Source organism: Sciurus vulgaris, assembly GCF_902686455.1.
Source record: "Sciurus vulgaris genome assembly, chromosome: 17".
Classification (NCBI taxonomy): domain Eukaryota; kingdom Metazoa; phylum Chordata; class Mammalia; order Rodentia; family Sciuridae; genus Sciurus; species Sciurus vulgaris.
The window spans coordinates 74636704-74651119 of NC_136478.1; the positions used below are offsets into that span (position 1 = coordinate 74636704).

Here is a 14416-nt window from a genome sequence, read left to right on the forward strand (position 1 = left end):
CGGCTAGAGGCCGCACCCGTCGGGGCCGCCCGCAGCAGCGCCGTGTCGTCCGCTCCCGGGCGGACTCGCGAGCTCCCAGCCGGCCCTGCTGGCGCCCCCCGCTGCCCCGGGGAGGCAGCGCCCGTTCCCGGGCGGAGGGGCGGGCGGGCGGCGCGGCGTCCGTCGCTGAGGCCCCGCCCGTGACTCGCCAGCGTCCGTTCGGACCGCCCACTTCCCGCGACGGAGAGCAGGCCATGGCCGCCCGGCTTCCGACGGTCTGGGGCAGTGTGAGTAGGCGCCCCTCGCCGTGTTTTCCTTTCCTTCGGTGCTGGGGGCGGAGCCAGGGCCCCTGGCGCGCTCTGGGAGGGGCCGCCCTGCGGTGCAGCGGGGCCCGGGCGGGAAGGGCCGCGTGCGGGCTTCCGAGGCCGGGCTGCGGCCCGAGGCATCGCTGAAGCCGGTGAGCAAGCCCAGGTCGGCGTCGGCCTGGCCTGGAGTTCAGAGGCGCGTTGGCATCAGCCGAGAGGTAAGGCGAGGGAGCTGGAGTTCCTGCAGGTGCAGGAAGTAGAGGCAGTGGGGCCCGCGGGTGGAGGCTGAAGGCCTGGACGTGAGGTTCAGCTCAGCGGGGTGCTCGGAGGCACTCCCAGTCTCTCGGCTCCCAGCCTGCTACGGAGTGAGCTGGTTTTCACAGACTGAGAGGTGTCGTTTGTTCTCCTGTGAGCTGGACAGGGTCAGCCTCGGATTTGCTCCGGGTTTCGGACACAGAAGGCTTTCAGGTCATCTTGGCCAGCCTTCACACTCTTTGAACGCGGAGGAGGATCTGCCTTGGCTGAACAGGAACCTGTGGGTTTTAGGAACCAGTGGTCTTTGAAGATGTAACCCTGGCTTTCACCCCGGAGGAGTGGGGACTGCTGGACCTCAAACAGAAATCTCTGTACAGGGAAGTGATGCTGGAGAACTACAGGAACGTGGTCTCAGTGGGTAAGGCCGGCTTCCATGTCAGTGAAGATTTGTGCTTTGTGGTACCACGTGTGATACCCCTGAAGTGTCTGCTTGGATTCAGACTGAAGAGATTGGAGCAGCTGTTTTAAGGCCCTGAAGCTTGAGAGCAGGGTCTTTTCTTTGTACCCTTAGGAAAAAGGCAACTTTTTGTCTGATTGCAAAGCTTCACCCAATCCATACTTCAACTTCCTGAATACCAGGGATGTTTTCAGTTGCAGTAGGGAATGCTTATTGTTTTTGTGATCATTCAGATGGCGATGTGTTAATACACAGCAGCTGGGGAGCGTCATCAAAGGTCTTGATCCCTTCCATTTCTGTGGTTCTTGTAACTTTTTCTTCCTAGTCATCATTGTCGATGGCCCCAAGGTTCTTGTCTGTGTTGAAGCTTTCCCAGGAGGTCCCCCAGCTGACTGCTCTCCCTTTGTCTTGGTTGCCAGAACTGTACTCTGACCTCCACTACCTCTGTGGGCTAGGGAGTCCAGAAAAATCAGACAAAAGGGTTGGATGTGGTTGTTATTGCCCTAAATCCAAAGTCATGTTATGCGCTAGAAGGGGAGGAGGCTGGGACAACCTGAGTTACAGTAGGACAGTGTTTTCTCCCAGACAGCTCCTGCCCCAATTCTTCTCTTTTCCCTTGAGCAGAACATCAGCTTTCCAAGCCAGATGTGGTATCTCAGTTAGAGGTGGCAGAAGACTTCTGGCCAGAGGAGAGTGGAATTCTTCAAGATACCTTTCCAGGTGAGAACCAGACACATGGGTGTTCTCACAGGGGATGCATCCATTGGTTATTCCTTCGAGGCTGGTGTTTTGGAAAAGAGGTAGAGAGTGAGACCCCAGGGGACTGTTCAAAGACTCAAGCTCCAAATTTTCCTCTAGCTCCGGTCAACAGTGTCCTGCTGGTTAAAGGTGAACCTGTTGCTAGTGGGTGGTATGGTACAGTGGCAGCAGGTTCACAGGTTCACTTTTTTTCTTTTTTTGCAGTGCTGGGGATTGAACCCAGGACCTTGTGCTTGTAAGGCAAGCACTCTACCAGCGGAGCTATATCCCTAGCCCAGGTTCATCTTTTGAATGGATAAGGTCCTCACCTATCCCTCACCGTCAGCTGTCTCCAGAAGTAGTCACTTGTAGCTCTGGTTTTTCCCAGCCCGAATTTTCTGTCTGTTCACATGTGTGTATGTAAACATGTTCACATCTGGTGGATATGGCCCCCCAGCTTCACTGTAGTCCACATTTCAATTTTCCAGTCTCGATAGGTATTCACGTTATTGTAGAAACCTTTGCAGTACACATTTTTCTGCACAATTGATTTTTTTCTAGACAGAATATCTATAAACTGTAGGATTAACTCATGTGTAAGCTAAAAATCTGGTAGTAGCAGATTGTTCTCTCAAATTCTTCACAATGTGTAGCTGCTCAAATGCAGGAGTAACTTCTTCCTTTATTAGCACCTGCGGTTTGTAATGGTCTTCTTAAGGTTTGTAAATCTAATGGGCAAAAAATAGATTCACTTTTGTTCACATTGTTCTAATGTTACAAATGACCATCCATTTGCAGGTTTTCATTTAGAACTTCTACAACTTGTTTTTTCTTTCCACATTTTGGGAATGCTATTCTGGATGTTAGTGTTGAAATAGCTATCTCAGTCCAACACTTATTTACTATTTTTATGAAGTCTTTTTCAGAAGCTATATAATTTAAAAAATATTTTTAGGTATTCCTTTATTTTTTGGTAGTATTGGGGATTGAACCCAGGAACTTGGATGCATACCAAGCAGGCATGCTACCAGTGAGCTGCACCCCAGTCTCTGTCTTTATTTTTGTTCTAGATTTTTTACCATGTAAAGTACTTTCATGTATTTGAACTTCTGTTTTTGTTTTTGAACTGGGAATTGAATTCAGGGGCACTTTATAACTGAGATACATCCCCAGACACTTTTTTGATACAGGATCTTGCTTAGTTGTTTTTAGGATTCGAGTTGTTGAGACTGGCCTTGAATTTGAGATCCCCCTGGCTCATTCTCCCGAGTCCCTGAGATTACAAGTCTGCCTCTGCACCTGACCCTATTTGAACTTTTAAAATGTTCTTTTTTGTCCAGTGTATCTGGAAATTTCTCATGTGGTGTGCGGCACAAGTTTTTGCAGCACCATTTTCTCCTTCCCCTCTGCTTGGAAACACCACCTTCTTGGTGTGAACTCATTCCCATGATCAGAGTGCGTAGGCCTCTCGGGGCTCTCTCCTGCTGCTTTGACCTTTACGTGTCAACGCTGTGTTGCTGTGCTGGTGAATGTTCCCCTGCCTTGGGATGTAGTTCTCTGCATCAACACAGCCTCGGTGTGTCTGGGTGAGGAGCAGATGCTGTTAGAATGTGCTGCATTTGGGGCTTGCGTTGTAGGTGATCTGACTGATCTTCAGCCTTGTACCATTGTTTGAGGTGGACGTCACAGGCTCCAGAGTTTTCGTATGATTTGTAACAGTTGTGTGATATTCTTTAAGTCTCCCCATACATAGTCATTTGACCAGCAGGTATAAAGTGGGAGGCCAGGCGTGTTAATTTTCACTGCCTTGGACAGTCACATAATTGGGCTTGTCACAAGTGGGTCTTCCACACATCATGATGCTAAGAGTGAAGAGTGGGTGCCCCATGAAGATTTCTGACTTCTGATGTGCTCAGGGCTGGATTCTGCTTTGTTTCAAATCAGTGTTTACCTGGATGAATGGCCTTCTGGCCCTTTCTAAAGAATGACCATCAGGCACATCCTCAATTTCCCTTCCAGAGCCTTCCAGGATTGCCATAGGGATCTTGTTCATTAACATGGTGACATGGTAGACAGGGAAATGCATGTTGTGATTTGCTGCTGGAGCTGCCCAGTTCTGTTTATGTGTTGATTTTTCTTTTTCTTTTTTCCAGTGCTGGGGTTTGAACGCAGGGCCTTGTTTTTGTGAGGCATGTACTCTGCCAGCTGAACTATACCCCCAGCCCATGTGTCGATATTCTTAACTAGGTTGGGAAGGTAGTTCTCTGGGTGTTTGCTGCCACGTCGCCTTTCTGACGGTTGCTGGCTCTGGAGCGCTCTGGCTGCCTCCCTGTCCCGCCTGTTCTCTCTGGTGTGTGCCAGTGTTCTGTGCAGTCTCCAGCTGGTCCCTCTGTTTGCCCCACAGTAAAGAAACTGGCGTCTGTGATGCCTCTTCCTTTTCTGAACCCTGTCCTGATGGGTGTAGTAGTGCTTTCTGCTTTTCTTTTCTCCATTCAGTCCTTCCTTCCGTTCTCTTCATTGAAAATGCCCTTTCTCTGCGTCGCTCTGCCTGCTCCAGACCCCCAGCAGTGCCAGCGTTCTGTGCCTGGTTGGCTCTGGATGTGCCCTGGCCGAGGCAGCTGTGTGTCTTGAGTCCCGTGTCCTGCATGGCAAACCTCCTGACTGTGCACTTCTAGGTGGTCTCGTCGCTCCAGATCCACCTGCCGCGGGGCACTGTGGGCATAGTTCTGTGTGTCTGAGGAGAGCTGGCTTACAGGAGGGAGAGAGCTGGGTGGTGCTCCAGGGAAGGAGGCATGTGAGCAGCTTTCAGGTGGGCCTGAGTGAGAGGGCCGCAGTCTCCGTGCTCTGGCACAGGTCTTTGCTAGATGCTCTCCTCCCTCCCCTTCCTTACACACTGAAAGGCTCTACGGATACGATACATTGTGGGAGGCACTGGTGGGGAGTCTGGTACAAAGGGAAGAGCCCTGAGGAATTGCTGTGGGAGCTAGTTAGTATGCTGCAGGGGTGAACTGATTGGTTCTTTTGAACTTCAGGATTGAACCCAGGGGCACTTTACCATGAACTCCATCCCTAGTGTGTGTGTGTGTGTCTGTCTGTCTGTCTCTCTCTCTCTCACACACACTTTTTTGTTGTTGTTGTCAGTGGACCTTTATTTTATTTGTTTATTTATATGTGGTGCTGAGACGCGAATCCTGTGCTTCACACATGCCAGGCAAGTGCTCTACTGCTGAGCCACACCCCAGCCACCCAAGTCTTTTTTATTTTGTTAAGTTACTGAGGGTATCACTAAGATATCCAGGCTGGCCTTGAGCTGGTGGTACTCCTGCCTCAGCCTCCCAGCTGGCTGGAATCACACGGGCCACTGCACCTGGCTTCACCCTTCAGGTCTACATTCTCTGCCTAAGGAAGTCAGCTTGCCCAACGTGGTGGTGCAGGCCTCTAATCCCAGTGACTTGCGAAGCAGAGGTGAGAGGATCACAAGTTCAAGGCCAGCCTGGCCAGTTTAGGGAGATGCAGTTTCAAGATGAAATTTTTAACAAGCATTGGAAATGTAGGCCAGTGGTAAAGTATCCCTGGGTTCAGTTCCTGGTACCACTAAAAAACAAGAACAAAAAAAGTGGTGGTGAAGGGCTAGGGAGACAGCTCAGTTAGTAGAGTGCTTGCCTCGCAAGCTCAAGGCCCTGGGTTCAAATCCCCAGCACCACAAAAAAAAAAAGTGGTGGTGAGGATAATGTCAAGGCAGGTGGAGGGATGTGAGCGACTTGGGGTGCCTGTGTGCTGCTCAGGCTCCCTCTCCTTCCCATTGTCTGTGCCACTGTCTTGTTTATGAAATATGAAAAAGGAGAAAGGCACTCAAATTTTTGGCATTAGCCAAAGTCTGAAGATTGAGATTTTTGAGGAGTGGCAGTACAGGCTTTTTATCTTTTTATGTTGAAATGATTTTAAGCAAATTATACAGAGAACTAATAATAGCGTCCAACCTTGATTCAAGTTTTTGAACTTCTCAGGTCTTTGCTGGTTCTGTGAATGGAGTATTAATGGGAAGGGCCCATAGAGACAGCCGGAGAGGTTTGCCAGACCACTTGGGACCTGTTGGAACCTCAGGAGTGGGTCTGGAAGCGCATGGAGACGTGGCAGTTTAGAGTGGCACCCCTGCCGTAGTCCTCTCCCAGCAGTGATGTGGTAATGCGCAGAGCTGGGATTGAACACGAAGCTCGCCCCTTTGGCAGCTCAGCCCACATGCCTCTCAGCTCTCCGTCCTAGCCCAGTGGCAGCGTGGGTAGAAGAGAAAGAGGAAAGATGCTCAGGCATGGCATTCACCCTCTAGAAAGCCTTGAGCTGGACAGGGTGCTGTGAAGGTGATGCATCTGGGGAAGCCAGCCGTCACCTGGCACCCCGTCTGGAAGTCATCGCCACGGCAGGGTCCTCAGTGGAACGTGTGGGAGCCGAGCTGTCTAAGCATTAGGAAAGTAGTGCAGAGAAGGGACTGTCACAAAAGCCTGCAGGACGCATGTTTCAACTTGTTAAGAAATCAGCAGGACACAGGCCCTGCAAATGTGAATGTGGCAGTTCTTGCAAACATACAACAAACATCAATTTAAAAACAGTAATTTATATGAGATCTTTTGGGGGCGTGAAAAAGATAAATAAGAGGATCTCACAGGCTATAGAGTAAACACGTGGCGAATATAGGAAAGCAGTGGAATATAGTCGTTTGATTAAAAAAAAAAAAAAAGGTGGACTAAATGTGTTGCATATGAGAAAGCCCATTTCAGCTCAGATTGGCCCTCCTTAACAGAAAGCTCACAAGGGATGCTCGTCTCCCAGTAACCCCCTGTGGGGAAGTCTTTTCAGGAGTCTGAGAACTCACACAGGCAGGAAAACGCAGGAATGCAGCTGCAGCAGGAAAGGCGTCTTGCCTAATGTCTTGTGTGGAGAGGATTCATACTGGGCAAGAACTACAGCTTTATTGAGTTTAGAAAAGTTTTTTTTTTTTTTTTTTTTTTTTTTTTTTTTAATTTTTTAGTTCTAGGTGAACACAATACCTTTATTTTGTTTATTTATTATTTACATGTGGTGCCGAGAGTTGAACCCAGTGCCTCACACGTGCTAGGCAAGCGGTCTACCGCTGCGCCACAACCCCAGCCCTGGAAAAGTTCTCAACACCAGCTCTTACCCCTGAGAACTCTGAAGCCATGAGAATGAGATTGCCGCGGGCGGGCGTTCCTGAGCAGGACAAGCCTCCTGGGCACGTGAGCACGAGAGCACGTCAGGAGGCTCCAAGTGTCACGCGGGTGCTGACCAGCACTGTCCCGTGCACAGGGGACATGGGACCCTTCAGTAGGAGTTCTCGCGTTCACGTCAGAGGACTCATATGGGAGAGGACCCTTTGTGGCCACTGCGCCTGGCTCACCCTTCAGGTCTTTGAATGTGATCTGTGCAGGCACATCATCAGCCTTAGCGATCTCCTTACTGGACAGAAAGGAAGAAACTGAGCTTGTCAGGACCCTACTGAGTAAGGACAGTGAACTGTCTCTTCCTGTTTGTGTACCACATGCCACACAGAGGGCAGGCCCTACACGAAACTGGAGTCTGGGTATTGGCAATGAGAGCAGTCCTGTCTTCTCTGATTTGCTCTATTGTGTGAGGTGAATGTCTTGGACAAAGGCAGGGTAGTACAGGTGAGAGCAGGCAAGCCTGTTCTGTATTTCATGTAAATGCATCTGCACCGCGCACGCATGGTCTTTTGCGTCTGGCTTCCTTCTCAGTCATCTTTTCAAAGTTCGCAGGTGTTCTGGCACAGAGTCCTCCATCCCTTTTATTGCCAGACCTCCTCGCTGTATAGATCACAGTTTGTGCATGTGGTCCTGGACTTGATGGTCGTTTGGCCTCACAATTTTTTAATTTCTGGCTTGTTGGAAACTGAGGTGACATTTTATAGACTAGTTGTACTCATGTGTTTTCATTTTTCTCATATCTACGTGTATTTTGAAGGTAGTTACTGAGTTGTATGATAACTGTATGATTAGCTTTTTGAGGAGCTAACATTGCTATGGAAGGTAGTACAACATTCTGTACTCTTTCTGGTTGTGTGGGGGAGTTGCAGTTTTTTAAAACATCTTCATTTGTTAACTGTCCATCTTTTCCTCAGTCCTGGGATCAAACTGAGGGTATTGTGGATACTGGGCAGTCCTCTGTCATTGGTGCTGGGTCCACAGGATGTGGCCTGTCTCTGATCGTGGCCGTTGTAGTGGATGTGGAATTGTAGCTCACCGTGGTTTTAGTTTGCATTTTGCGGGTGGGAAAATCTTGAGCATCTTTTCATGTTCTTGGTAGCCATTTGTCTTACACTTTTGACTTACAGAATGTCCTAAGGTTCCACTGGACCCTCCGTTGACGTCTCTTCCTGCTGAAAATCCCCTCATGAAGATCAGGGTTGTCGAGGTCCTCACACTGAACCAGGAGATGGCTGGTCCCCGGAATGCCCAGATCCAGGCCCTCTATACTGAGGAGGAGGAACTGAGCGTAGACATCCTCAGGGAGCCAGCCCGACAGCCAGGCGGGCATCCAGCTGACCCTGAAGCCGCTCGCCGGCAGTTTCGGCAGTTCCAGTATGAGGAGTCGACTGGCCCTCAGGAGGCCCTGGCCCGGCTCCGTGAGCTGTGCCGCCAGTGGCTGCAGCCCGAGGCCCACTCCAAGGAGCAGGTCCTGGAGATGCTGGTGCTGGAGCAGTTCCTGGGTGCTCTGCCCGGGAAGGTTCGCACATGGGTGGAGTCACAGCATCCCGAGAACTGCCAGGCCGCAGCAGCCCTGGTGGAGGACGTGACCTTGCTGTCGGTGGAGGAAGGTGAGTGTACAGAAGGCTGAGGTGAGAGATAGCTCTGCAGAGGTTTCTTGGAGGACCTGGGAGGAAGAGTTCTGGGCTTCCTGGGAAGGATGGGGAAAGGGTTGTTCCTGTGCCATCCACCAAGGTGTCTGTGTGTCCCAGGTTATGAGTCAAAGCTGTTGGAAACCCGTGGTGGGGCTGCACTGCCTCCTAACAGTCCTTCCAGGAGCTTCTCAGAGAAGTTCACGGCTACGGTGCTCTCTGTTCATCCCTTTGGGATGCCTGCCATGCATGAGCGCTCTCGCTCTCGCGGACCTGTGGATGAAGTGGGAACTGAGGCAGGACTCTTGGGCTTCTGAGCCTGTGGGCCAGCAGGAGAGTCGGGGATGTGACAAGTGAACACACATGGGACAGCAAGGTAGAAAATGGTCAGGGCGCCGATGGGACTTGCAGAAACTGCATTCCTATAGCTGACACCTGACACAGACTGGAACCTGGCCAGCTGGAGAAAGGGCACAGGGTGGATGTGACCAGTGTGGTAGGCAGACATCAGGGAGTGGTTGGGCAGGTTTGTGGTGGAAGGGAATAGAGGGCAGAGCTGGCCTCTGCTGAGCACCCTGTAGGGATTTTTTCCTATTTTAATTTCTTTAATTAATTTTTTTGCTACACAAGGGATTGAGCCCAGGGGACTCTACCACTGAGCTACATCCCTTTTTGTCGTTCTGAATTAGTCTTGCTGCGTGGCAAGACTGACTTCAGACTTGTGTTCCTCCTGACTCAGCCTGCCAAATCACTGGGATCACAGGTGCAGCTACCACATGTGGCTTAGTTCTGTTAAGAGAGAGTCAGTGTGTTGGCTAGGCAGCCTGTGAGCGCCTGGCGCACAGGCTGCTCCCACCTGGGTCCTCTGAAGCGTCCGGGCCTGCAGGCGTGCATCCTCACCCTGGCTTCCTGTGGCGGGTGTTGTCCTGAGCACTACACAGCGTGCCCCCGCCCTGGGAATCGGCCCAGCTCTGGGATTGGGGGCCTGTGGGCTCTGAGCCCTGGGGATTCCCTGGGCTGCAGTGCGCAGGGATGGTGGGTGAGGGCGAGGACAAGGCTAGACACACGCACGCTGACCACCTCAGGTCCCTTGCTGTGCCCGCTGAGGAGTGTGGTGGCTTGGACAGAGTGACAGTACTGTGGAGCTGAGACCCTGTGACTCAGTCTCCCCGTCTGGCTTGAGCTCGGGAGCAGAATTGCTTTTGTGTGGCTCGCCTCCTTGTTCCCCATTGGTGGTGCTCAGGATGTTTCTGGACCAGGGATTGGTCGGTTGGCATTGGTGTTTGTGGAGGGACAGGAATCTGACGGGTGAATGATTCCTGAAGAAGCTACTGTGGGAGGGCACGAGCCGGGTGACAGTGTTGGGTCCCTTCCAGGGTACTGAATGCTGTGGTTGGCAGGTCCTTGTCCCCAGAGTTGGCCTAGTCCCTGGGCCCTGAGAACATAGTATCTCATGGCAAGAGGGTGTGATTTAGGATCTTGAGAGGAGATCATCCTGGATTACTCTGCTGAGTCAAATGGAGTGACCAGGTCTTCACAAAAGGCCGGTGGGAGGACCTTCTGTGACCCTGCCAGGGAGATAGATGGGAGGGCCAGGAGCCAGAAATGGCGGGGGGCCTGCAGCAGCTGCAAAGGTGGGGGTGCGTGGGTTCTCCCTTAGAACCTCAGTTTTAGCCAGTGAAACGCACACTAGACCCTCAGATTCTAGAGAATAGATCTGTTGAGCTATGAAGTTTATGGCAGCCTGGTCAGCAGCAGTAGGCAACTGATGCAGACAATGCACCCTGGTCAGCACCTCAAGGATGAAGGAGGGCAGCATCACAGAGGCCTTCCAGAGAACCCTGAGGATCCTGCTGTTGGTCACCCTTAGATGTGATAGCCACGAAGCCTTATACCGAGGGCTCCCAGGAGGAGAGCTTTTGAAAAAGCCCAGTGTGGTCTAGCTTCAGGCATGGCTGCACTCAGGTGCTCCAGTAGTGTCCTCTTGCCTCATCCTCTCTTCCATGTCCCACACCACTGTCCTTCCTTAGTTCTGACTGGCTGACCACGGGCTCTGTGTTCATCCCAGGTTATTCTCCGGGCGGGAAGAAGCAGTAGCCTGGGGGACCAGCCTGGGTCACGTCGTGTTCCCGCTCAGTGGCAGGGTAGCCCAGGACCATGTGGGCCACACGGGGAAGGAAAGGCATGCAGGAGCTGTGGTTCAGGGCCGTGGGCACAGCCTGTGGCAGGGGTAGATGTGCTTCCCAGGAGGCAGCAGAAGAGGGAAGGAGGGCTTGGGTCCAAATGGGCAGGGTGGGAGCTGACTGTCTCCCAGGAGAAGTGTGGTCCCCAATCAGTCCTTGGAGGTGGGGACACTGGATCCTGTGGTCATGCAGGGTGACACCTCTAGGCCCGTCCAGGTACAGGGCTTAGGCCTCAGCTCTGCAGAGGTGCTGCCTGGGAAGAGGCGGGAGGGACCGCTGGGGGCCGTTAGCAGCATGTGAGCGTGCAGCAGCCCTTGAATGCAGGGGCGCTGTCCCTGGGCGAGGGCTCCCCTCTCAGCTCCTCCCCTGATGCTGTGTCCCCCAGGACTCCCTACCCAGGGGCCTGCCTGCTGTCCAGAGGCCACTGCTCAGCAAGAGGAGGAACAGGAAGCCGTGGCCATCTGTCCAGAGGTGGTGCAGAATGAGGTGAGTGGGAACTTCAGCCCTGCTCCTCGCATCTCAGCACCTTCGTGAGGCGGTCCCACTGCTGGCTTGCCGTTGTCCCTGCCCTGCAAGACCTCCCGACCTGAGCTTGTGGGAGTGTGCTGATCTCTGAAACAGCCCACACCTGAGGGCACCAAGGCCTGCCAGGCGGAGAGGCAGGTGTGGGGGCCACGCTGCATCCTGGTTGGAACTCAAGAGCCCATGTCCTTCTAAAACGCATCCTTGGGGCTTTGTGAGTGAAACAGTAGAGTCTGGGATTTGTTTCAGAACACATGGGCTGACTTGCCAGCCATTCGGGCCATACCGTCCCTCTGTGACATTGGTCAGTGCTGTTTGCACTGTAAGTTGCTTCTCTGTTCTCAGGCATGTGAGTTACTGGTCCTCGTGTGAAGGCCATCTGGGGCAGGCTCAGGCAAGGCTGTGCTCGGGGGCGGGGTCTGTGACAGCCCATCTCAAGGCTCTTGCTTCTTCTCATTCTTTCTCAGGCAGGCTGTGCTCCATCTGGGCAGAATGCCTCTCAGATCCAGGCAAAGGGAGGATGGGGAGGCCTGGTCAGCCCCTCAGAAAGGACGGACATGGCCTGGCTGGGTGGGTGCTGCACTCCAGTGGACTGTCCACAGAGGCAGGGGCCAGTCCGCCACGTGGGAAGGCTTGCTGCACAGGGAGCCTACCTTGCTTGTCGATCGGCCTTGTAGCTGAGGCTCTGAGCTAGTCTGTGAGGAGGGACAAGGGGACTCTGGGCCTGCAGTTGGCATCTCTGAGCCAACTGCCAAGTAGAGGAACTCCCGTGCCTTAGCTCTTCTGGCCTTCCTTCCATCCTGCCGAAAGACCCCAGTCCTCCTAACAGACACGTGGGTAACGTTACAGGAGCCTGTGACCTTCCAGGACGTGGCTGTGGGCTTCACCCGGGAGGAGTGGGGGCTCCTGGGCCCGACGCAGAGGACTGAGTACCATGACGTGATGCTGGAGACCTTTGGGAACCTGGTTTCAGTGGGTGAGCTGGAGCCTGCCTTCGCAGTGCCATGGGCCCACGTCAGACCCTCATCCTCTCTCAGCCCTGCCCAGGCTTTGGACATCCCCTCCAGGGTCACTTGCCCTGTCCAGGACCTTTCACTGGAACTGTGGCCTGAAGGGTGGGAACCTTGGAGGGACAGGGACAGAGCAGGCTCTCATCTGATTTGCCATCTGCGCCCAGGGAGTGTGAGCAGGAGCTCAGGAGCGAGTGTTAAGGCAGCTCCCTGCCTGTGTCAGCTCCTGGCCACCAACTGCTTGTCCTCTCTGCTGTTACAGTGACGGCTACCCTGGGGAAAGTGGCCCCTGACCTTAGAGTGTTTCAGTTATACCGTTGAATCCTTCCTGGCACTTCTCCTCTAAAACATCCACATTTTTGGCTTCTTTCAGGGTGGGAGAGTACGCTGGAAGGCAAAGAGTCAACTCCAGATTCTCATGTTACTGCAGAAAAACCAGTTCAGGACCCAAAAATGAAAGAATTCTCAGGCGAAGGGAGCCAGTCCTCCCCCTCCAAAGATGTTTTACAGGGTGGGGTCCCCACAGCTCTAGACGCAGTGAAAGCAGTGGAGCCTGCCCGGGAGAAGGACCAGCCTCAGAACCAGCTCTCTGAAGGCCCTGGCTCGCAGGCCGGTGCTGCTCTTGAGCCACACCAGGGCTCGCCCCCTCAAGCCCCTCCTAGAAAGCACCCACGCCGACGAGGCTCTCGGGTTAAGAGTGTGATGCAGGCTTCTGTGAGGAGCCATCAGAAGGGCTGTGGACAGGGAAAAGCCAGGCACGGCAGTGGCTGCAGAACAGTCACGGGCCGGCGAGCTCCGCAGATCACGTTCATAAAAATCCACAAGGGCAGCCACGTGTGCCGATGCAGTGAGTGTGGTAAAGTGTTCCGGAACCCAAGGTACTTCTCTGTGCATAAGAAAATCCACACGGGAGAGAGGCCCTATGTGTGCCAGGATTGCGGCAAGGGCTTTGTGCAGAGCTCCTCCCTCACGCAGCATCAGAGAGTCCACAGTGGGGAGAGGCCCTTTGAGTGCAGGGAGTGCGGCAGGACCTTCAACGACCGCTCGGCCATCTCGCAGCACTTGCGGACACACACGGGCGCCAAGCCCTACACGTGCCAGGACTGCGGGAAGGCCTTCCGCCAGAGCTCGCACCTCATCAGGCACCAGCGGACTCACACTGGGGAGCGCCCCTACGTGTGCAAGAAATGCGGGAAGGCCTTCACCCAGAGCTCCCACCTCATTGGGCACCAGAAAACACACAGCGGGAAGAAGTCCGGGAAGCATCAGCCCCCCTCCTAGCCCCGTGCCTGCTGAGGAAACGTGGCCGGAGACAGCCTGTGGGAGCTGAGGCGCACTGAGGAGGACATGCCTGCACCAGGGCACACCATCCAGCACACCACCCGTAAACAGTGAAATCGGGGCGGCATCAGTGAATGTACGGTTGGGAGGAAAGGGCTGGGTTTTTTTGAAATGAGTTTCTTTTTTTTTTTTTAATAGATGGACACAATACCTTTGTTTATTTTTATGTGGTTCTAGGGAACCCAGTGCCGCACACGTGCCAGGCAAGTGCTCTACCACTGAGCACAGCCCCAGCCCAAAAGGGTTTAACTTGTTAACTTGTTTATTCCTTCATTGGGTCATTAAAAGGCTGGATGCCGTGGTGCACACTTGTAATCCCAATGACCTGAGAGGCTGGCGCAGGAAGATGGCAAGTTCAAGGCCATCCTCAGCAACCCAGCAAGGCTCTAAGCAGCGTAGCAATGTCCTGTCTGAGACTTTTAAATAAAAAGGGGCTAGCGTTGTGGTCAGTAGTAGAGCACTCACCTAGCATGTGTGGTCCTGAGTTCAATCCTCAGCACCACATAAAGATAAAGGAACTGTGTCCACCTATAATGGGGGGGGGGGGGAATATATATATATATATATATATATATATATATATATATATAAAGGGTGGGGTATAGCTTAGCAGTAAAGTGACCCTGAGTTCAATCCCTAGTATTAACCCCCAAAAAAGTAATAACAAATCTGAAAATACTTATAAATTTAAAAAGCCATAATCTATGCACTGATGTTTTATGGGTAAAGTATTTGTGTTTGGACAAGAGCTAACAGAA

The 14416-nt window shown here is 52.8% G+C and overlaps 1 protein-coding gene across 4 annotated transcripts; it reads left to right on the top strand.

Moving 5' to 3' along the window:
* The first annotated feature begins 81 nt into the window (after nucleotides 1-81).
* ZNF274 (zinc finger protein 274) lies at nucleotides 82-13636 on the top strand. 4 transcript variants are annotated; one of them, XM_079117529.1, is made up of 7 exons: nucleotides 82-266; nucleotides 831-957; nucleotides 1621-1716; nucleotides 8099-8581; nucleotides 11171-11271; nucleotides 12157-12283; nucleotides 12691-13636. In XM_079117529.1, the coding sequence occupies exons 1-7, from the start codon at nucleotides 234-236 to the stop codon at nucleotides 13596-13598; spliced, it is 1875 nt and encodes a 624-aa protein (XP_078973655.1). In that variant the 5' UTR covers nucleotides 82-233; the 3' UTR covers nucleotides 13599-13636. The 4 variants fall into 4 exon arrangements, with proteins under 4 accessions (XP_078973655.1, XP_078973656.1, XP_078973658.1 ...); XM_079117532.1 differs by lacking the exon at nucleotides 82-266 and adding an exon at nucleotides 318-502; XM_079117530.1 differs by lacking the exons at nucleotides 831-957; nucleotides 1621-1716 and having other exon boundaries at nucleotides 142-266.
* Nucleotides 13637-14416: the final 780 nt, after the last annotated feature.

What these genes read in the sequence shown, in the direction of transcription:
- ZNF274 (XM_079117529.1), top strand. Translation starts at nt 234, where the DNA reads ATGGCCGCCCGGCTTCCGACGGTCTGGGGCAGT. An exon ending in CAGAGGTGGTGCAGAATGAG is followed by an intron (nt 11,272 to 12,156) that starts GTGAGTGGGAAC and finishes GTAACGTTACAG; the next exon opens with GAGCCTGTGACCTTCCAGGA. An exon ending in TGGGAACCTGGTTTCAGTGG is followed by an intron (nt 12,284 to 12,690) that starts GTGAGCTGGAGC and finishes GGCTTCTTTCAG; the next exon opens with GGTGGGAGAGTACGCTGGAA.